This window comes from Fundulus heteroclitus, chromosome 2 (genome assembly GCF_011125445.2).
Source record: "Fundulus heteroclitus isolate FHET01 chromosome 2, MU-UCD_Fhet_4.1, whole genome shotgun sequence".
Taxonomy (NCBI): Eukaryota; Metazoa; Chordata; class Actinopteri; order Cyprinodontiformes; family Fundulidae; genus Fundulus; species Fundulus heteroclitus.
Genome location: NC_046362.1, coordinates 35,444,944 through 35,469,085, shown reverse-complemented (window position 1 = coordinate 35,469,085; position 24,142 = coordinate 35,444,944). Strand labels below are relative to the sequence as shown.

At 41.8% G+C, this 24,142-nt stretch overlaps 1 protein-coding gene across 1 annotated transcript in view; it reads right to left on the bottom strand.

Annotated features, from left to right (window-relative positions):
• Window positions 1-22,834, bottom strand: part of LOC118557127 (zinc finger protein 423-like) — a gene marked incomplete at its 3' end in the record, with an annotated part of 79,834 nt that extends 57,000 nt beyond the window's left edge. The window contains 2 exon segments of the mRNA XM_036126388.1: window positions 13,030-13,050; window positions 22,754-22,834. Coding sequence (XP_035982281.1) covers window positions 13,030-13,050; window positions 22,754-22,808 — 76 coding nt within the window.
• Between the last annotated feature and the right edge of the window lie 1,308 nt (window positions 22,835-24,142).

Genomic DNA, 24,142 nt, shown 5'->3' with positions numbered 1-24,142 from the left:
AATCAATACAGACAAACTCACACAGTGATCTGATCCTAAAAGTAATATCAGGAAGTCAAATTCACTTTCCGGTCAGAAGCCAAGTCAACAGCAATGAGTCTCTGACTTTGCAGCAATGACTCCTCCAGGGCGCATTTCCGTATTATGTACATTTAGTAGACAACACGTTTATTTGATTAGCTGTGTAAGGGGTTGTAAGTAGTCATTCTGACCAGTCAGTATCTTACCTGAAGCACACACAAGCCAGACTTGGTTTACAGAATCAGGATAGTTCCCATTAAGGAGTCGAACTAACTTATTCAGAGGACAGTAATCTCTCAGGAACCTAAACAACTCTAAGCTTTCTTGCTTTCTGTTTGCAAAAACTGACTATTAATGTATTTTTTTATGGCAACATGTCCTGTGTGAACCATCATTTTATAAAGTGGACCAATTAAAGCACACTCAGTCCAAACAGCTGTCTTATGCGAGAGCAGTGAGGCCCAAAGATCTACAACCAATGCTGTGGATGAACATGTTCAAAGAGCGAGCTCATGAGTAGCGTGAACTTTGTGGGGAGAACTTTAGCTTAAAAAACTGTGCTCAACGTGGAAGGCCGTAAACCGAGGAGCTCTCAGGACCAAAGTTGGCTTCTTCATGAAAAGATATCTGCAACTTTCACCTTTAAAGGCCAGAGCTTGGAAGCAGGCTGGTGTTGTTGAAGCTGTTATGTGCCTCAAGTCTTTTCCTGATGAAGTCCAAGTCTCAAATCTCAAGTCTCAGAGGAAAGTCAAGACTGAAATAAACCTTCTCTCATCAAATGCTTCAATTTAGTATATTTAGTCGTTATACTTCAAACAGAGGGTGAAAAACAAAAACAAGGGCAGTAAGTACGAGGGTCTCTCCCTCGCTGCTGGCTTTGTCACCTTCTTCACCCGGGGGGGTTAGAGCAAAGCACCCTGGGAAATCACAGCAACCAGAACGCATTGATTTATTCAGGATGAGGTGTGTAACACGCTTGTGTGTGTGCATGTTTTTGTCAGAAGGCCTTTGTGCTGCAATAAAGAGACATCTGTTTAGAGGCAAAAGATAAAAGCAGCAGTCTACAGCATTGTATTAACATGTCTCTCCTCTTCACGCTCGCTGCTTCCTTCTCCGCTCTTCTGTTGTGTAATTAAGAGCCAAAAAAATATTCCTGCAACGAGCATCTCGCCTGATGCTGTGATGGTGCCCGTTTTAAAAACGCTCCTTATGAAGCTGGATTCTTCCTGGAAACATCAGCTAGATTGGAGCCTGATTCATGATAATGAATCGCGATTGGATTTTCTTAAATTACAAAGTTCAATCAATCAAACGCAGGTCTTTGTTTTTTATAAGTTTATTATGAGTCTGTCCTCTTAAGTCCAGGAGGTACGGAGGAAGGGATGGAACATATAGACAAAGGAAATTATATATTATATTCAGGAAACGGATATTTTTGCTGATCTCTTTCTCTTCACGATGCCGAATCTGAACCTGTAAAAAATTGAATTCTGGACTTTTCCAGATGTGAAGATCTCGGTTTGAATAAAGCTTCACTGAGACGACAGAGACTGATTCTTTCGACTGCTTCAGCACAGTCTTCTGACTCAGTCCAACACCCATGGAGGGTCCAGAAAAAACCCTCCTGCAGATCTAAAGGCGCTCATTTATTCTGCAGATATTTCTGAACAAACTCCAACATTCCTCTCTAATTCCTGCCTCAGCTACATTTCATCTCCTCTGCTTAGATGGCATTGTTCTCTTTTCTTCTTTTTTTTTTTGTAAGGCATCAGCGAAGTTAGAACGGAAAAACATCAAGCAGGAGACGAAAACGATCAATGAAAAAAGAAACTAACCAGGGACGTAATGACCAGCAGACTCATTTATTTCAGGGCTGCTGGAGAGCAACAGGCTATGTTTTTAAATGAAAGAGAATGCCTTAACTTTTAAAAGAAATGTCCAAATACTGCCTGAAATTAGCATCTCTACGTGTTGCTTTTTAACTTACCTAAACAGCCTTAGTAAAAAATTATTCTTATTTCTTTATCTGTGCTGCTTCACACACCCAACGACATCCCTCTGCATTCTGCAGTATCTGACAAAAGAAAGCAGCGAGCTCATTCAAATTATATATTTGATAGATTTACTGACCCGTTTTCTTTAAAAAATGTTTAAAAAAAACAAATAACTTATTACAAAAAAACTCCTTAAATAAGCAGGAGGGATGTCTGAAAGCTGACGTCTACATGGAAACAAACGTTTCTACCTAAAATTGACCAAAGATAGAAAATAAATAGAAAAATTGTATCTAGTCTGAAATCAGTTTCTAACACTAAAACGAAGATTTTTCAGTTAAATATGATCTTCTTTTACACAGCGTAAGGTTCTAAGTCAAAAGGTTTTTAATGTGTGAGCCAAAAAGGCTTCATATTTTTCAAACAAATGTAGGATTTATAAAAAGTATATTTTAAAGTTATTCACGTCTTGAGAGTTTAAAAACAATCTATAACAAATCTATTTCTGCCTAAATTCAATTCAAATCTATAAAATCCATTAAACTTTGAAGATAGTTATTATTAATACAGTTATTTCTACAACTATGACTAGAGCTACATGATTTAGTGATGATCTGATCATCAAGTTGGAGAATATAACATACATTTTATTTCTGATTTAAAAAGAATCTCATGAAATTGTCTCTACTGAAAGATAAAGGAAAGCCCCGATTAGAGCTCCGGCTCTGTGGTATTCTGGATTATTCTAGGTTTCCTCCATCATTGAAGGTTAGTATGTGAAGAAAGTTACAGACGTGTTCAGAGATCCTTCACAACATTGTTGTTCTTTAGAGCTACGAGTTATTTTTGATGTTAAAATCTGCAGTTTGAGGCAAAATGTTGCAGATTGTTCAGTCTGGTGAAAATCACCTCCTAAACTGCCAGTCATTACTAATTGATAATTCCTAATCTAAACAACAGAATGCCCTTAAAAACAAACAATTATTATTTGTTGAATTTACTGCATTTCAAAATAGTAAAATGTCAAGATTTGCACTATAAAGTGAAACTTTAAAGGGACTAATTGTTTTTATTTTACCTTTCATCTCATTTCGCTTTATTTCCTTGTATTTATGAGCTCATGTGGTCTAAATACGATCATTGATGTGTTAACATTATGCACACAGTTGAATGTGATAAAAAAAAAATAAGGACGAAGTAGTGAGTAAATCAATTAAACATTCATCTAAATGTGTCCTTAAACGCCTCAGAGTGAGCTCAGCAAACTACAAACCTACGGTGGTTTTTGTCTTTCCTGTGAGCTCATCGTTAGCTTCTGTCTGTTGTCTCATCAGCCGGCCATCAAACAGGAACCGTGCAGGGCATCCAGACAACCTTCTACCGTCACCACACTGGAACCACGTCAGGACCATTTTGTTAATCTGGTGCTTTGGAAGTCAAACAGGCGCTTTATCCACCATGTTTATCAGAGTAAACTAACTACAGGGTGACGTATGCAGCACGCAGAGACTGAGTCACAAACAAAGACTGAAGCCACGAGTTTCTGCTCTCATGCAAAGGTATGGAGGAACGAAAAAGAAGTCGTAACTGTTTTTGAAGCGTTTAAACCGGGGCTGCGGCTCCAGGCCTCTATTGGATCCATTGAACAGCTCGGTACCGGGCCTCTGCAGAGCCGCACGACCGAATGCTGATTCAGTGGCGTCGCAGAAGAGACGCGTCTAAAAGTTGCAGCTCTCATAGAAAACATTGAGTTTCAGCGTCAATGATGATGCGAACTATTCACGGCAGTCCTTTAACACATTTTGACAGATTCAGTTGAGACCTTATCAGAAATAAATAGGCCGCTTAAACTAATCTGACACAATTCGTTAAAACAAAGAGCCTCGTCTCACAAACTCAGTTTTAAGCATTTCTGTCTAATCTTACGTTTCAGCATCACCTGCTGCTGTACGGCTCACACGTCTCAGGTTGCTCTGTAAAACCACCTGTCCGCCTTCACTAATTACTCTACTAATCAACTTCTGAAACAGCAGATTAATACAATAGTAAAGCAATAAATAATTAATTTGCCACAGCAGCTTCAGCGGTGTGTGTGAGCCCCTCTGGTTTCTGTTTTTCTGTCTGGCACCACCTCTCCGTCTCTCTGCTGGTTCAAACAAGGTGACCCTGAATCACAGGATGCACGGCTGCGTGCGCGTCGGTGATTGTGTGCTGGGGTTCCACGGCGTGTGCCGATGTGTGCGCGCGCGTCCGGTCCCAGTAATTAACACCAGCCACTAATGAAGTCCAGCTGCTCGGCGAGAGGACGGAGCGCGAGCCAAAAGCTGCCAGAGATCGCTCTCATCCTCCCCCGTCTCTCCCCTTTCTTCCTCTCCCTCCATCTGATCACGCCACGTCTCTCTCTATCCTCATTCTTAACTATTGATCAGCTTTCTCCTCCTGGCTCGCCGGCTCTCTCCATCTTCTCTGCGTCTTTGATTTGTCGGTAATCACAACAGAGTCCTTCTCTGTTTCGTTCACTCCTCTCAGAATAGGTCAGGGCAGTGGCTACAAATAAAAAAAAAAAAACTTCTGCCTGAGCTTGTCCTGACCTACGGTCAGAGAGATATTTAAGGCTTCCAAAACATCTGGAGCTGATGTTTGGTCAGATGAGGCCAACGTCGACCTTCTCAACAACACATACTCCTGGTGAGCCTGCTGTGAAACAAGGGACGACTACAGGGAAGAGCAGCTTGTGCTCAATGTTCAGTACGGCGGAGGATCTGTGATGCTGGGGGCCGGTTTCTCCTCTGATATGCCCTCGTTAGCATGAAGGCCATCATGAACTCTTTAATAGGACATTTTAAATAAAAATCTGGTGACATCTGACTGAAAACTGATTGTTTGCTGGGGTTTTTTTCACCCAGACATTTATGAAAAACATATGACCAACACAGAAATGCTCCCCCAGGAACTGAATCCTGTAGAGAACCAATGAGATGAGCTGAAGAGGATTAGAGAAAACATCTGGAACTTCAGAAACAAGGCTGGATGAGGACCAAAGTATGTCTAAAAATGGTCACAACTAGTGGTGCATGCCACTTTTTAACACATCAGTCCCAACAGTGTAACTGGGCCGATATTAACAACTAACGTTTATGTCCACCATGTTGCGTTTTTTGTTCCAGGAGGAGGAGGGGACACAACCCCATCGCTCTACGACACGTACATACAGCATAACGATGTAACAATGTGATTGTTCATTACTAACATTTTAATGCTGCCACATATATTTATCATTTATGAATGACTGCTTTTCTCACTCTGCTGAGTTCTCCTTCTGTTCTCCAATTTGCATTGCTTGTTGTCATTTCAGCTTTTAACTTTTTGTTCTGTCTTTTTTCTCTTCATAGAAGGTACACCTGGTTCTCCTCCCTGTTAAGGGGGAGTTTTCCTCTCCACTGTCGCTTCATGCATGCTCAGTATGAGGGATTGCTGCAAAGCCATCAACAATGCAGACGACTGTCCACTGTGGCTCTACGCTCTTTCAGGAGGAGTGAATGCTGCTTGGAGAGACTTGATGCAACCTGCTGGGTTTCCTTAGAGAGGAAACTTTCTGACCAACCTGGAGGAACTGATGGAATCTGACTTTGTAAAATGCCTTGAGATGCCATGTTGTGAATTACCACCACAGCTGTCTGTACCACATAGATGCCGACTCTACAAGCACCCCTGAACTGCTTTTGTTCTTGTTTTTATTTAGTTGTTTAATCTATGCCTTATTTTTTACCTTATTATTATTTTGTCTTTGTTCATTTTACTTCTCGAGCCCGGTACCCAACACAATTTTGTTGTAATGCTGACAGTGTGCAATGACAATAAGCTTCTTATTTAAATATTAGATATTGGAGACTCTTCCATGTCCAGCAGTACACGGCCATCATGGCTTTTATCCGGAGTGGTGGGAAAAGCGAGTATAGGGCGCCTTTAGCAAGTGGAGTTTTAGATTTTCGCAGGTTTAAGTTCATCCCCCCACTGCTATCTGACAGTCAACAATGACGGGGTTGACTTAGAGAAAGTTTAAACTTACAGGTTCCTGGACTGATCTGGCCCATAAACTGCAGCGCTTGGGTTAGTAACGTAGGGTCGGCTTAACGTTCTGCACAGGCAAGAATCCTTTAAGGTGCGTAGTGAACTGCTCTACCTGTTTCATAAGTCAAATTCCCTTCCAGTGGCAACCGGGATTTGAACCCACACCCCTGTATCAAAGATGTGAACTTGAACTACACCACAGACCAGATCACGTGTGATAATCAGGTTGGATTTAAATATTGGCATTGGACATAAAAACAAAACAAAAAAACATATTGGTTGACATCTTGCTAAAGAAAAATTTAATATTGATCTTTGTCTGCTTCTAACCTTCAGTATTTTCCTTGATTTACATCATCAGTGTTATGGGACAATTTATATTTGTCACATTTGATGTCTTGTTTTGCTGTAAACGTGTCTTTAAATTAAAATCAGTTCATATACGTAGCGGAAAAAGTGACTTTCCTCTAACGGGAAAAGAAACAGGTCCAGTTGGTTTCTGTTGCAACTACAGGATCAGCATCTTTAAAGCGTGTAGCTGCGTTCATCAGGAGGCCTCAGTAGAGCTGCAGGCCCCAACCGTTTCATTGTTTTAATACACGATCAGGACGAGAGTATAAAATCAAACATCGACTCTCGTGATTTTTCTCTCACCCTGCGCGTCCGGCGCTCTTAGAAAGCCGTCTCCCGCGCCTGAAGACGCTCGGTTCGAAGTCACAACTTTGTTCCATTACTGCACCGGTCTGTGACAAACCCACACACCACAGCCACTCGGCACCAGCTGTGACAGATGTGGCTGTCACGGGAGAAAATGAATTCAGAATAGTTAGTGAATTAAGCAGGGAGTTAATTGTTGCTTGGCCCCTGTTTATGAAGCGCAGAAAGGCAAAGCGCCTTGTTTTTCTTCTGACAATTAGCCAGCAGAGATGGAGAGGAACAGTGTGTGTGTGTGTGTGTGTGTGTGTGTGTGTGTGTGTGTGTGTGTGTGTGTGTGTGTGTGTGTGTGTGTGTGTGTGTGTGTGCTGTTCTCTTTAGCAGCTGGTGCAGCCACACCTGGACGAGCTGAGGAGAGTAGGACAGAGAGAGGGAGAGAGTTGGAGCGGCTGCAGGTACAGTACGTTTCATATCTGGACCTTCTCCATTTTTAACAGCAACACAGGAAGATTGAAAAAAAAAAAAGATAATTGCTTTAAAACTGATAACTATCTGTGAGCTAAGATAGCTGACGCTGTACACAGAAACATCCTGCGAGGAAAAGCGCACACTGATTATTTTTTCGTGTTAGGAATGCCGATCCTGGTTGGGTCTCTCTCAGTCTATTTGTCAGCGTGTCCTATTAGGTTTCCAAACAGCTTGTAATGACTGGTAATAAACTGCAGAAGAAGAGGAAGGTAAATCAAGCGAGGAGACGACAAAATGAGCTCTCCGGGGGACCACCATGCTCCGAGCCATCAAAACACAAACACACACTGATGGAAGTGGGGGGGGGGGGGGGAGAAAAAACTCCAAACGATTCTGTTCCTGGATTCAAACGCAGCCGATCCAGCCGACAGCGCCTGGTTAAACACACTGACAAACTGCTTGTTTTTACAAGGTCACAGCAAATTCAGACACATATACTATAATTTATTACAGATATTCATGTTTGGCTCATTGTATCTTTGTTCAAGCAATGTTTTTTTGGAAATAAAATTTATGTTGTTGGAAAGTCTGTCTATTTTCAGCAGTCGGAGCGACATTCGTAACGGAAAAATTGCCCCATTTGAGTATAAAATACTGAAACTAATCCTCTCTGCCACTGCTAAGCAGCTTATTCTGCTACTGGATCTTGTTTGGTGTTATTCACCTCCTCCTCATACTGATCACCAGCTTGGTCTGACACTACTGTGGGACGGCATTCTGTTCTTCAACCAGCATTTATCTCAAGTCAGCCAAAGGGGTTGTGTTGTTACAATAACACTAGTGTGTTATTGTAACATATGTAAAGTCGACGATTGTTCCAGGAATTTTCGCTGTTCGCTGTTCACTTCATAAGACTCTCAGCAATGTTCAAAGTGTACGGTGAAAGCAGCGGAGCTACAATGAACGGCTAACACCGAAGCTAACCGCTAAGCTAACCAGATACATAAGGTGACTCCCCTGGAACTTGAGGTACAGAAGCTGAGGGCAGAACCACAACTTTTTGTTACCGTTTTTACAGGCCTGCTGCTCTCACAGAAACCATTTTTTTAAACCTCCTTTTTCTGAATACATAATGTATTTACTATTGTCAGGTAGGAAGGACCATCCAGGAGTGACGCAGAAAAACTAGTCCATGCATTTGTTACTTCAAGGCTGGACTAATTCTTTACTGTCAGGAAGTCCACAAAATGCAGTTCAAAGCCTTCAGCTCATCCAAAATGCTGCAGCAAGAGTTCTGATGAAAATCAACAAGAGGGATCATATTTCTCCTATTTTAGCTTCCCAATTTCGCTATCAGGCTCCTCTCCTGTGGAACCAACTCCCAGTTTTGGTCCGTGAGGCAGACACCCCGTGTACTTTTAAGTCCAGGGTTTCCTCTTTGACAAACTTCTAGTTAGAGTGGCTTATGTTTCCCTGAGCTATCTCTATAGTTATGCTGCTATAGGCTTAGGCTGCTGGAGGACATCAGGGTCTATTTCGCTCACTCTGCTGAGTTCTCCAATCTGCATTGTTTGTTGTTATTTCAACTTTTTTGTTCTCTGTCATTTTTTCTCTTCTTAGAAGGTACACCTGGTCTGCCGTCCTGTTGACATCATCCAGGGGAGGCAGATCATCCACTATTACCATCTAACATAGAAAGTACTCCTGGATCAATGTGAGCTTCTGTGCTTTCTGTGTCTCTGCTCTGTCTTCTCTAAGCCCCAGTGGGTCGAGGCAGATGAGCGTTCACACTGAGCCTGGTTCTCGTTCTGCTGGAGGTTCTCCTCCCTGTTAAAGGGGAGTTTTCCTCTCCACTGTCTCCTCCAGGTTAGTCAGAAAGTTTCCTCTCTAAGGAAACCCAGCAGGTTGCATCAAGTCTTGACAAGCGAGCGTAGATGCATTGTTGATGGCTTTGCAGCAATCCCTCATACTGAGCATGCATGAAGCGACTCTGATGGAGTCTGACTTTGTAAAGAGCCTTGAGATGACGAGCATTGTGAATTGGCGCTATATAAATAAAATGTAATAAAATTTAATTGAATTCACCCAGTATAACAAAACTGTTTAATGCCTGTTTGCACACTCTTTCTCAAGGAATTTTGAATTGCACATTTTTGTAAATGAAGCCTTAAGATCATTGCACAAAACCTGCATCATTACTTTATTAATTTATGTAACATCACATTGGTTCATATCGTTCACAAAGGGACTGATATCAGACTTATTGGACGCTGATACAAACTTGGATACTTTAATGTAAAAAAAACTTTATAAACACTAACTGTGTTGTATCTGTTTGTCGTGTTATTTGTGTACATCCTAAACCGGTGTCTGCCTCAAAGGGAATTTCACCATAGTAACACATGGTGACATTAAAAGATTCTTGATTCTGGATATGAATTGGGTATACTGCACCAGTAAAACATTTGGATACACCTTTGTTATCCAATGGGTTTTAATTATTTCTACTACTTTCTACATTGCAATTTCATAATGAAGATATCAAACCTATGACTCAAAAGTATACAGAAATATATATCAAAATTAACAAAATTATGAACCCCCCTGTTTTGATTACTGCTTTGGTCACTCTTGGCCTTCTCTCTGTGAGCTTCATGAGGTCAGTCACATTAAATGTTTTTTCAGCTGTATTTAAGGAGTTTGTACAAAGACAAACAATTATGAATGTGAGTCTAAAATTAACTGGTAGTGTATTTATCTTTAAATGTGCTTTAGACATCTGATGTCAAATGATGTAAATAAACTGAATGGTCTTAATCAGCAGCTCTTTAAATGTCTTCTACGCATTGAAATTAAGACTTTAGCAGGAAACAAAGTAAATGCAGCAGAAACATGATAAGTTTCCAGGTGGACAGGCTTACAGGAAAATAATTTAAGTATATGTAAAGATATGTTGTGTTCACTTCTGAGAAGAAATCATACAAAGTTTTCAGCTGAGGTGTGAATAAGGTGCGCCTACTAAAAAACTGTGCTGCTTCGTTTTATTTTTTCTATATTGTTTTACTATATTGTATTCGTTTTGGTTATTAATTTTCTTCCATTTTGTCTTAGTTAAATATTAATTACAAATTTGTTTATTTTTTTCACAAAAAATTCCTATTTATTTTTCCTTATGCCAATAAATCGTGTTTAAGAAAACGAGGCAAACGACTGTGACATGCTGTGATGAACAGATTAGGATTAAGTCACAGCTGTTCTCTGCTCTCTGGATGGATGGATGGATGGATGGATGGATGGATGGATGGATGGATGGATGGATGGATGGATGGATGGATGGATGGATGGATGGATGGATGGATGGATGGATGCTTTGTGTTTCTCACATCAGAGCAGGGTTGGGAAATAAGAAACTATTTTCAAGCATAATAATCTAAACTGCAGTAAAGTGTAGATTTTAGATATATTTAAGCACTTGGTGTATGAAATAATCTCATCTTCGGGTTCGGTTTACCTTACAGAGGATCCTTTCTCTCCTCTTTTATCCAGCCTTCCCTGCTCCCGTGTTTTTCTCCGTTCCTCCAGTCCCCTGCCCCTTCATCATCACTCCCTCCTTCCCTCTGGTGTCACAGCTCGCTGGCTCCAGGTGGTGAGGGAGGAAGGGATGTAGGGAAGGATGGATGGAGGGAGGGATGAAGACAGAAGGAGGGGGTGGCCGTCATCTGTTCCTGTGTTCATACCATCAGAGTGCGACCCAGTACCCTGCCTGAGCCTGTTTTATTAACACTCTTCTTAATGTTGGCCTCAGACACATCCTGAGATATAATTTGATCGTGCAAAAGTGAAACTAAATGACAGACTTTCTGTCCTTTTCGTGTATTAAAGCCTGTTTAATTAAATTTGATTAAACTGTAATTTGTGCGTCTGCAAACTCTAAGCAGCAAATGAAAGCTGTTGTCTTCTGTTCTCCAGGTAGGGAACACCGTTTTAATGACGGAATGTCAGCAAAGCTACTGAGGATGGAAATATCTTCTCCAGGTAGGATGTTGATATATCAGCTATGCACACCACAGATAAAAAACACACAGCCCATTAACCCAGACGGCCTTCTTCTTGCTTTATTTAAGATCCTGCTTAGATGCTTGAGAGGCGGACATGGATTAACGTGGACGGCAGCTACAGAGCTCAGAACACAACAAACTGGTAAACTCTGTGTTCAGAGTCTGAACAATCCCCACATCCATCACTCCTGGTGGATCCTGACCCGTGCACAACGGGAACATCCCAACGTGCAGCAGATGTGGAGATGCTGTGACTAAGCCGTGCAACTGCAACAACAGCGACGGTTTCCCCTCTGTCAGGGGTCCTGATGTTACGCCCGGTCGGTGTAAAGCAAGGCAACCAGGTAACCCCCCCCCCAACCCCCCCCCACCCGTCCTCAGACAGGCTGAGTTACGCTGTGTTTGTTTCAGACCAGAGCTGCTGCAGAGTCGGATTTTTCACACCAACAACAGACGCCTGAATCTTATTAGTTGAAGTGCAGCAGGGCAGAAACAAGAAGCCATGTTTGTAGCCGGTGGCCAACACACACACACACACACACACACACACACACACACACACACACACACACACACATGAGTGGGCCTTAAACCACATTATCCACCTCCACTGACTCTAAAAGCTTCTTATTCGCCTCATTAAGTCTTCAGTGACACAAAGTAAGCGGACCAAAGCTCGCTTGCTGCCACATCAACATACGTACAGAAAGGTGTGTGCACTTAGCGCCACAGAGAGACGGGCGGGCACAGACGCACATCGGCTCAGCCACGACCCGTGGGACTGCTGCTCAGACAGCGGACCGACATTAACAGTCGGCCGCATGGCAGGTTTGACGGCACGCTGACACAAGGCGGCACGGAAAAATGCAACCTCCAGGTAACAAAACCAAAAAGCAAATGGAGATGATTGGACGCTTTAGAAACTCAGAGTTACAGAGCAGGTGATCGGCACGAGGCTGAGCCAGCCTTGTGTTTGGTATTTTGGAAAGAAAGAACCGCAGATCTCGTTTGTTTAAATGTGGAATATTCAATGAGCAGAGCGAATAATCAAATTCTGAAACCGTCTCTCTGGACCGAACATCAAGGCGGAGCAGAAAGATGTGAGGAATCTGAGCTCCGGTTATTGGAGGGTGCTAATGTAAATAGGTAAGTAAAGCTCATGCTGCGGACACATCATTAGCCACCACTGTCCACAGGGAGCACTTAGATACAGGTGAGTGGCCACTCGATACCTCCAAGGCCGCGGTGTGCGTGTGTGAAGGACAATGGAGCATGCAGCCAGCAGCCAGGATCGGGTAAATGAGGAGGTGAGGGGAGTAAGTGTGCAGGATGCGTCACAGTAAAGTCAGTTTTTAAAACTATTCAAGTCAGTCTTGTGCAGGAATCTGCTGACTGCACACCATGCAATCTGAATTCTACCTCAAGGTGTCTAACATCTACTGATCACCCCCAAAGCTGCTGCGCTGAAACAGTAATTTGTGCAAAAGTCTTAAGTTGCTCCTCGTTCCTTTGCATTTTCTCTCCAAACAGCCAGAATTTCCTGCAACCTTTTAAAGCGGCGCAGGTTTGTCATTCCAGGCTTTAGGAAGTGTTCCTGTGGGCTCTGGCTGCTTGCAAGGAAAATCTAAGGAAAGCAAGGGGCGTTGACCATTTCTGTATTTTTATTTTTTTGAAAGGAGGGTAATGTTCATGGTGATGAGCAGACAGAGAAAGAAGCGCTGCCTCGCTCACTGTGTGAGCTAGTAGACAGAAAGCGGACAAACCTTGCTGACAGGTGGGCTCGTCTATGGCCATCCAAGGTGGGGATGGGGGAGAACGGAGGAGAGAATGAGCAGGGTTAGTAAAATATGCCGTGAACGCGATGGGAGGGGGAGGGGGGAAGCAGTGTTATAGACAAGGCAGCTCACCAGTCATTCAGGGAAAACATTTGTAATCTTTAAGATAAAGGAAACAAGCAAAAGGAACAAAGAACACTGTTGGTAATGCTTGAGTTATTTTTTGGCTTTAGGATGAGAAATGTTGTATTTAGTCCTCAGAGCCGACTCTATAATGTCTGAAGATGTATCAGAATTGATCTTTTCTGCGTTTTGCTACATTCTCTTGTTTTTCCAGAAATGAGTTAAAACAAATAGATTCCTGTAATATCGCGCAAACGTGATTGGGAGAGAAATTTCCTGCTTTAATGTTGTTAACCTTAGAAACCACAACCTGACAGAGGGAGTCTGAAACGAAGCAGCAAGACGGATGTTCAACCAGTTAATACAAATAATACACTGGATCATGCACAGTCTACTCAGAAGAGGAGAACAAAAGTGATTTTTCACCAGAATATCTGTGCTGCTTTCACTTCCTTGTTATCCCTGACGAATACGTTTAGTAGATTTTAGACTTTATTTGTTCCCTGAATCAACCACGGCTAAAACAACACCCTGGGAAAGGTGGGAGTTTTGTATTATCCGAGTCTGTGGAGCTTATTTCTTGTAGTTATCCATTCAGAAAGTTCAAAATGTTTCTCAGGACTAACAAAAGAAATGTGATGCATGCTTTGAATGTTTTCAATCATTAACTGAGACATAGACAAGAGACGCAGAATAAAAATGCTTAAGTTAATATTAGCTTTTTAAAGTTTCTAATGAAAAGAATCAAATCGAATGTACTACAATTACTTTAAATTCTCCCCAGATGTTAAATAAAGTCCAGCTGAGGGTCTTTGAGATGAGCTCTAACGCTCTGGTTCGGATTTTGGGCCAGAACTCTTAACTCGGATACAAAAGGTGCTTCTCACAGTAAAGCTGGCTGAAATCCACATTCACAGACATAAAACAAAAATTAAGGCAATGATAAATGGAATAAATGACTAAGGTCTGCTAATAAAGTGGAAGTCTTGTTTTGAACAAAGCCATAAAAGCAGAACCTTGCTCTGTGCTTGTAGACGGGTTTGAAAAGTGAGGTTTCATGCTGTGAAATCTTAACCGAGGTGATTAGCAAGGCATTAGCGGCTGCAAGCAACATTTCAAACCTGCTGTTGACGGCTTTATTTAGGGAAATGAACGTGTTTAATGCATAATTTTAAATAGATTCTGTAACAAATAAAGCTTTAAAAACCAACATCTCCGTCTTGCTTCCTGGTTGTCGTCCAGGAAGGAGAAGCTGCTCGTCGACGAATGATAACACTCATACAGTGATTCGTCTCACCACCTCACACCATCACATGGGGAGGGAACTACTTCATGATGTGCAGCTGCACAGCAGAAAACAATAAAGGCTGCCAGAAATCGCTGCGGTACAGTCCAGAGAGACTCGCAGGAACAAATATACATGTTCATACAGTGACAGGGAGGGGTGAGAGGAGATATGAGGACAAAACAAATCAGTGCAGAGTGGCGTTACCCCCAAAATAAATCTATCAGATTTAGGAGAGCAGCTGATGAAACTGTTACAGCTGCTGTTCTGGAAAATTAGCTGATCTCTTTCAGCAGCTGCGTTATGCAAAAGAACATAAAACTGCGTGTCTCGTTCGTTTTCAGTGACTCCCTCCATCAATGTCTGCAGCAAGTCTTCATCTTCCCCTCCTATCTTCTCCCCCCCCCAAAAAAATGCAGGAGCCGGCGAGTCTCCCTGAACCCAGAACAAAAACAAACGTTCTCTCCGTGCCGTTTTTATCCAAAAACAAACTGTCCACGTTTTAAACCATTTTAAACACACTGCCTGACGATTATAAAAGCCCTCAGAGAGCCGCAGCTAAGACTAAACCAATGTGTGCTTTTCTTTTATGCCGAGAGAAATCATTTCTAAGTGTGATTTAAGATTCAGGTTTCTCCTATGCTTTACTAAGACCAAAGCAATCAAACTTCCAAGGAATCTGGGGGGGAAAAACGCCATTTCAATGCAAATACATGTATTTTCTTGACTTCTTAAACCCTTCTGTCTTGAATAGCTTACTTTTTCAGCTCTGTAGTTGCAATGCATTTTCAAGGCTAATTATAACTCAGAAAATGTAATATAAAAATGTCTTTCCTTTAAGAAAGTGGGTGATTCTGGTTGCTTGAATTACATTTTGCTCCACTGCAACAGCATTACAAATCTTGCTAAGTCTACACTAGGACCTTAAACGATATATTGAATGACATTTGTCATTTTTTAACATCCATGTATGCAATGTAGCAACCGTAAAAGACTGCTCGGATGCAGGGTATTACATCTGAAACCACATGCATGCAAACACTGCATGCCAATAATGCTTTGGGCCCCTGGATAGACTTTAACCACCTTAGATGGCAACAAGAATAACATTCATAGGCCAAGATGCTGAGGCTCACAAAGACCTGTGGCATCATTGTTATGAAGAGTCAGGGCCATGTGGGTTGAATATTGAAAGGATCAGCAATAATATCACGACACATCGTTTTCCTGATATTCTTCCGCAGCCCTTCAGTAGTTTAAACTGAAGCAAACAAACCAACCGATATTTTATCAACGGCCGGTGATGACCTGCATCTCAGCTTGGTTCCAGCTGTAACGGGTCAGGAAGGAGAACGCTCTACATGGACTTTTTGAACTGATGCCATCAGGAAGACGGTACCGGGACAATGAAAGCAGAACCAGCAGAATACTACACAGCACTCGGCCTCCAACTGTTAATATGCCAACATGCTGTTGAGGTTATTTACTTTTCATTATCCCTTGAACTTTCTATGTCTTATTCATTCCCTGCATACATTTAGTTGTTTTATGGTAATCCAGATGTAAATGGATTAACATAAAACGGTTGGTGTATTTTGCAGGATGCATGAGCCAAAGGAAACTCGTCTGCAGCCAACATGTAGAGCCACCAGCCAGGGTTAAGAAAACATTGAGAACCTGTGAGTTTATGCTGTGTAAACCACATTCACTGTCATGAGTGGCGAACAATATTAGCAATGTGGAGTATCTGTCTTTGTGTCGTGATTCGACTTCAACGGCTACTTTTAAACAGGAGTAACCAGGAATAAAACGTGCTCCACAGAGGCTGCGTTCCCACTGCAGGTCTTAATGCTCAGTTATGATGCGTTTTAAAATTAAGCTCCAAACTGACCCGCATGTGCAGAGGAACAACAGCAATGACTTCACGCCCAGCAGCTTTGGTCCAGGAAACATGGAAGAGTGAGTTTTATGGTTTAAAGTGTCCAACAGGAGCCCAGCGGGTGCTCAGGGGGAAAGGCACGAATAAAAAGAGAGTGAAACTCTGGCTTCTGGTGTTTTATGAAGCTTTGGCTGCACAGAGGTCTGCTTGGATGTGTGGATGCGGCCAGGAATGGTGGGGCAGGGATTTTAACAACTTCACAGAGACCGAGTTCATTCATAACTTTAGGAGGTCAAGGGCAACATTTAATAACGTATCAGCGCCTCTCGGTTCCAACAGCAGGACAATTTGTTGTATCGCTTTGCAACGGGGGCAGATTACAACACGATGGTGCATAAATCTTACACGGTGCGGCATGTCCCTTCTCCAATCCAGCCGTCCAATTTAGGCTATAGCAGAAGTTTTGCTGCACGTGTTAATGAGGTCCAACATCTCATTATCCCTCCTCTGACTAGCTAATGCTAACTGCTAAATCATAGATGCTGATATTGTACTTTTTTTGTTGTTTTCTTTTTGTCAGGACACTCATGTAAAAGAGATATTTCATCTCAAGGAGTCTTATCCTGGTTAAATAAAGGTTGATGATGATGACTGATGATGCTATCACTTCCAACCACCGCCGGCACATATTTGTGACGTCAAAGATGCATCAAATCTGTCTTGGTTATTCCCACTGGAGTCACATTCAAAAAGATCAGATAAGAATCGGATTAAAATTACTCTTTGACCAATCTGTCTGTATGGCTTGATTGAACTGACTTAGTAAAGAGCCTTGAGATGACGCGTGGTGTGAACTGCTGCTATATAAGTAAAAGTGAATTCAACTGAAAATTCAGCACAATAAATGGAAATGGATCGAATGCGACTTGAATAGATCAGATTTGAGCCAGATCTCCTGCAAATAAATCATATTTGGGTCACATTTGCCTGCAGTAGGAATGGAGCCAGAAAACAATGTCAAAAATGTTCCTTTATAATATGTTTGTGTTGCTGTAAAGTGCAAAAAATTATTTTTCTTTGAGACTATTTTGAAAATGCAGGTCAACAAATTACATTCAAGTCTCTATATGAGAATGCATCACTTATTGTAGCAGGTGTAGAGATTAAAAATTAAAACGTTAACATTGTCAAGCAGCGAGTCAGCTGCTGGGTTGTATTTCACTCAAAGATTAGATTTTCAAGCTGAAGTCAAATCAAACATGGAAAACCTGAATTCCTTCAAATCCAACTTGCCTGCAGTGAGAACAAAACTTTGTAAAACATGAGAGGATTAATTGTTGTTTTTTTAATTACAGTTTTTTCTTCATTAACTTGGCGTAGCGTTCCAGGCAGCATATATGAGGACCCAGTATGGACCAGAGAGGTAGTCGGTGCGTTTGGGCTTCCAGTATAGAACCCACTACTGGGGGGCAGCGGGTCCCCTACAAAGGCCTAAATCTCAAATGTGTACTCAGAAAATCTGTTCAAACTGCATGACAAATGTAGGATCCAGATGGTTCAACTGCTTTAAGCAATTAAAATGAGGCCATTGTGTTTCCAGTCCAGCCTGGAGCCCATTTCCTACCCACATGGAACCCCACATGTTGGGAGATTGACTGTAAAAACCTGTAGTTGTTAACATGTTCATTTGGAGTTTATCCTATTTATAAAAAGGCAGAGACATTTTTATTGGCTTACGTTGCTAATGATGGTCCCTAAGTGCAAGAATTAGCAAACTCCACTGGTTCTCCTGCCTGCAGCTGAAGCATTAAGCTGGAGGTTAAACCTTTTCCCAGATCCAAGAGTGTAGATACGCAGGAACGCCAAGAGGAAGCAAAACATTTTGAAAATCAGACAAGAAGAATGTCTAAAACAACCGAAATGAACAAAAGAAAATTTGACTAAACCTTTGTGATGGAAAGTTAGTCCACAAAGAGGATTTGAACCATTTTTGCTGCTTTCAACCTTCCGGCCTCCTTCCCCTCCTGTGGCTGAGCTGCTCTTCTCTCCTGGTTTCCAAGCAAAGGCCTCATGGTGGTTTAATTAACGTCGGAGCCAAAGTTAGGGGGAACACACCCCGGGCGTGACGGTCCAATCAGGGGGAATCTGAACTGGGAACCAGCAGCAATTTAAGGACCTCAGTGTGAAGATGAAGGAGGTCAGTGTGTTGCCCTTTTTCATCAGAACAATTCAGAAATACAGAATAAATTGGGGGGGAGCGTATAAAACCGCTTTAAAGCACCTTTGATTTCTTTATCTTTTCCTTCCAGCACAAAATCTGGTGAACTATTGATCAGGAGCAGCTAGAAGGATTATAGGAACACCTTCCTGATCCGATGGAAAATAGAAACAGACGAGATGACTCAAGACTTTTGCACAGAACCGTCCGGCTGGTATCGTACCAGAGTTAGCCGGTGTTTGCATTGGGAAGAAACTTTGATCATTCAAGGCACGGCTTACATGTAAAAGAAGATTTTAACCTTTGCAGATGTTTGCGTTTCTTGTCCACATGTAAAATTAGCTTCTTGCCTCTAAGACACGGTTTTATTTTAGCTTTTGCCTGTCCTGCTGTGACGGGGATGTGCAAAACGGATGAACACGTTAAATTTGTTTCAAATAAAGTCTAAATGATTCTAGTTGACTGGATAAGGGAATAAAAAAATGTCCTGAAACACCCATCTCATGCATGATGATCCGTGTTGCTTGGATGTCAGCGATGGTGTATTTACCAGGACCACGTGAGGCAGTAAGCTTGCTCTTTACATTTCTACTATAATATGAATGCAGGGCTGGAAATACGTCAGTAAACATTAAGACAATGAGCATCAGGCTGAAACAGCAACAGAAGGAAAGATTTAGGTTTCTGATAAGGTGAACATGTGTGACCTCCGGTAGGCCGACACCTTTCCAGAGGATGACAGAGAATAACGAGAAGAACCGGATCAGAAATATTCCCACTGTTACGTTGCTGCTAACCAGCTCAGGGTGGGTGCATGTTCTGGACCAACTTAAAGGGTGGTGGGGGCCCAGTGGTTGGAGCAGGTTTGAATCCCACAGATTGCTACTCTGTGTCCCTGAGCAAGACCCTTAGGGATGGGTTAAATACAGAGAAAACATTTTATTGGAACGACAAATAGAGATGATTATACTCTAGTGCATCGGGGTCCAAAGTCCCGGAGATCAAATGTGGCCCCAAAATAGTTTTGTGCGGCTCCTGACTGCAGTTCCAAGAATGGTGCTAATTAGATTAAATTAAATTAGATGACCAATTTTGTGGAATGTTCTTCCTGCGTGGAATACATAAAAAAACATTTTGTGGGCCAAAAAAAATAATTTGAGAAAATATTTGACCCAAAAAGTGAGGCAGCTGTACGCTTTTTTTTTTTTATTAAGACCCTCAGGAGAGTATTTCCCCAACTTCAGCAATTAGTTATTTTCTACCTTGTTTCATTAAAATATTTCCTGATTAATGTATTGCTGAGCAGGTAAAAAAAAGAAACTACTTCACTACTGAGTGTTTTGATGATTTAGGCCCACGGTGCAAAATACCTGGACCCCTCTGGCCTATAGAGCAAACATGATGTTGATCTAATTTTCCATTTAAACACCAACAGGGTGACGTCTTTTAACTTTTACTGTGTGGACATTAAAGGAGAAACATTAATTGGATCCATAGCAGCATATATAGACTTTTTAAGGTATCCAAACATGCAGCCATTTGCATTCAAAAACTTTGCTTTGACTTGTCCTGATCCAATCCAAAAGACATCCCAGTTATCTTAAGACGCTTTAAATGAGGATTTAACTTGGACATATCGCACTGCACTGGCATTAATTTACATCAGAAATTGCATTTTTTTTTCTATCCTTTTGTCCAACGTTAGGAATCTTTGTTATGTTGTAAATGAAGCTTTGGATTAATTTGTGTTCTATTTCTGCTTATATTAAAGTTCAGGACTGATAACAACTGGCAGCCGAGAGAACAATAACACTTGATAATTAACGTCTCCCTCTTGCAAGATTTAATAACAAGTCTCTTCATTAGCGTTGCCAGGTCAGACACAATTTCTGTTTATTTTCGTACTTTTCTTGAAGCTGAGCTGCAGAAAGTAGCTGAAAACAGACCAGCGCTAAGCTGATCACGTATTTGGGGGGGGGGGGGGTAGGAAGTATTTGAAATGCATATGAAAGGACCAGCTGAGCAGCTGCAGAAACGGCTGCATCTCCACGACGATGCTGAGGAACATATTCCTGCTTCACTGTTCAGCGTCAGGAAGAGCAGGAACTAAAATGTAAAATAGTGAGTTCCTAAAAACATTCTGCCTCAATAATTACCGTGCTCTCACGTTTTCACACAGTTTCCTCGTTAATTAACCCAAAACTGCCACCAACGTGCATGCGTGTGGAGCTCACAGGAGAGGAGGATGAGGGAGCGATTACATGGGTGATGAAGAAGAAAACATGCTGATGTATCAGGATGATGTTTCCATTGAGATGGAGGCAGCAGAGAAAAGACCACCGACAGGAAGGATTCTCTGAGAGGAGGCGGGACATACAACTGAGCCTATTTTTAAAGGTTTTTTCCACCATCTTGTTCTGTCACGCTTTTCAGTTTCAGAGAAGAATCACATCTAAATATGAATTTATATCCCAATAAAGCCCAGTAATGTTCTCAGCAACAGGAGACAGTTTAGGACGGAGAGCAGCAACAGATAGGAGGATCTATTATGTCTTAGAATTAGACTTTAGACAACTTTATTGTCATTTTTTGTAGTCACAAAGTGCGTACAGAACGAAATTCGTTGGCATACAGCTTGAAAAAATAAAAATCACAGTTTAATTGCAACTGATATAGTTTCACTGATTATAGTTTCTATAGTTCACATCAACCCACCCCAACAACATCTGCATCCAAACTGAATTCCTACGTCTCGCTCCATCAAAGGTAGCTGGAAACATGGGTGTCCTTCAACTATCATTCTCCCTGGTCATTTTTGTTCAATCTATTAATTTAATTGAGTCAAATATTAATTCACTGTAAAGTATTTTTATCTATTTATTCAGAATTATTATATCTGCTAAACTGGGTGTTTTTTTATGTGCTAGGTCTACTTATTTTATATATTTATCTATTTCCATCCACCCACCCATCCAGGTTAACCGTTATGTTTAGATGAAGGATTTAACATGTAATATTGTCCTTTTATTTATTGTCATCACATCCCAAAATAAAAAGACTTTGGCGATAACAAATAACAACTTAAACAACAAAAACAAAGGTTCCTAGCACTACAAGGATTTGAACTTTTTCAAACAAACTTCCTGCTCTCACCAAATCTTCCTTTCTATCTGGTCTTCAGCGCCTTCCAGCGGCGCAGAAGCCATAATCCAGAAGATCTACTATAACGCCCAGTCAGCTCTGCTTCTGCTCATTTTTTCATACCGTGCCCCACCTTCTCTGCCACTCCAGCATTTTATTAACTTTTATTTCCGTTTTGGTTATTTTTTCTAACTCCAATAGGCGCCAAAATAAACTGCCTCCACAGCAGAGTTGTTTTTTTTTTCTCCATCATAACTATTAAAGCAATACCGTTGCGATGTTGAGAGTCCTTATAAAACCTAAACTCCCATCTGGTATGGATGTGTCTGCTGGGTTTCATGAAGAAAGAGGTTCTGCAGCTGCATCAGAGCCGACTTAAAAAATGTACACACACACACACACACACACACACACACACACACACACACACACACACACACACACAAAACCCCCTCAGAGTGCATCGGTGCCTCTACCTGTCAGGTGTGTGTGTGGGGCGAGCAGAGTATTTTCTTCCCTTAGAACAACTCGAGGGTCCACCTCGTTAATCTCCATGACGACAGGGATGCTAAGGCAGCAATTAGTGGCGAGCAGAGAAAAAAATAATAAGAGTCCCACAGGATGCTCATAAAAGAACATCCAAACTCCAAAGATGGGTTTCAGTTTAACTTGTGCAGTGTGGTAACGATGCAAACACAACTTTCTAACCTTTTCCCACACTTAATTAAGTCCCCTAATATCTGAGCAAATGTGTGTGTGCTCAGATTGCTCAATGCAAAAAGAAACTCAGGCAACAAATAAACACAACTGAGGAACTTCTCACCTAATTTCAGCATCTGGTATAAAAACATCTATTAGTTCAACCTCTCAGGAACTATAAAACGAACCGCAGCTCCGTTGCACAACCCACAAATTAAAGAAATAGCCATTTTATTAGTCTTGAACATGGTACATTTGTGTGTTTGTGTTGCATGAAAGTGCTTTTAGATTGACATATTTTTGTCAGAGCTCCACAGAACCAACGCCAGAACACACACATGGGGAAAAAAAAAAGATTTTTACTCACCGATCATGTGATTAGCCACATGGATCTGGATCTCTCTTTCCGTCTCAAACGTCATTTGGCATTTAATACACTGGTAGGTCTTTTTCTAGAATAGAAAAACAAAAAACAATGCAATATTACTATTTTTAGTTTTGCATTTTTTTTATGTTTATTATTTTGGTGATAGATGGGAACACCCAATGTGCAGCTGCACGACTGCGTAGAAAGCAAGAAAAGCAGACTAAAAGGAAATGAGATTTATAACAAAGAGAGGCTTAGGCATGAGGTAAGAACAATAGAGATAAGAAAGGTGCCGAAAGAAGCATAAAATCCAGGATGAGTCACAGAAAGTGAGAGCTGAGGAGCAGCTCTGCTTATCCATTCACTGCACACAGCGATCACTCATGCACAAACACATACAAAATACACAAAGGCCCCACTTCCACTTTCCCTCTGCTGCTTCACTCCGCTACAGTCACTACACACACACACACACACACACACACCACTCAGAAAAATCCTACTTTGTCTGCTTTGTGCTATTAGACTAAGCAAAACAAAGGTGTAGGTAAGACAGGGAGTCCCTGGGAACTGACACACTCACACACACCTTCACTCAGAACACAACGCCAGCTCCCGGGGAGCCTGACTGTCAATATCAAGTAGAGCGAACAGCTCCCACAATGCTGCAGCGCGGCCCAGCCGCAGGACGTGCTGGGGCCCGGCTGACACACGCCGACGTGCGCACACGGATCTGCACCCCGGATACACGCAGCGACACGCGACGACGCAAACACAAACTGTCTCCTGCTCTCCAGAAAACATCTCCATCTGCTGACTGCGGCTCAGATACCCAACGCTGCACCGGAGGGATAGTTTGGAGCAGGACGCTGCAGAGAGGTTATGAGCGCCAAACATCTCACCGGCAGAGGACAACTCTCTGAATGTCTTCACTTTGACAAGAGAATGAACACTTTCTGTGTCTGTGAGCCTTTTGTCTCGGTAATATTAAAATTCAGCATCTCTTCAACTTATGTGTGGCAGAAATACTGATTGAGATTTATTGGCAGAATTGCTCGATACAACCTTTAGCTCGACATAATTTCACATTTAAAGCATATTTCTTTAAGTACTAACATTTTCTCCGGCTGGAGCCAAACACTGTTGAGCTGGATGTAACGCTATAATATTTGCTGACTGCAAACTGATAACCAAACCATGATTTCAGAGTACAGCAACGTATTAGAAGATAAGGAGGGGAAACAGAAACAAGATCATTTCCTGTTGACTGGGTGGATCATTGTGACCCATTCTTCACTGCTGCTGTAGATCACTGTGAATCTGAAACATTTTTACACTCTGATTAAAAATTTGCAGACGGATCGTTAGACTCTGTGGTGTAATCAGTAG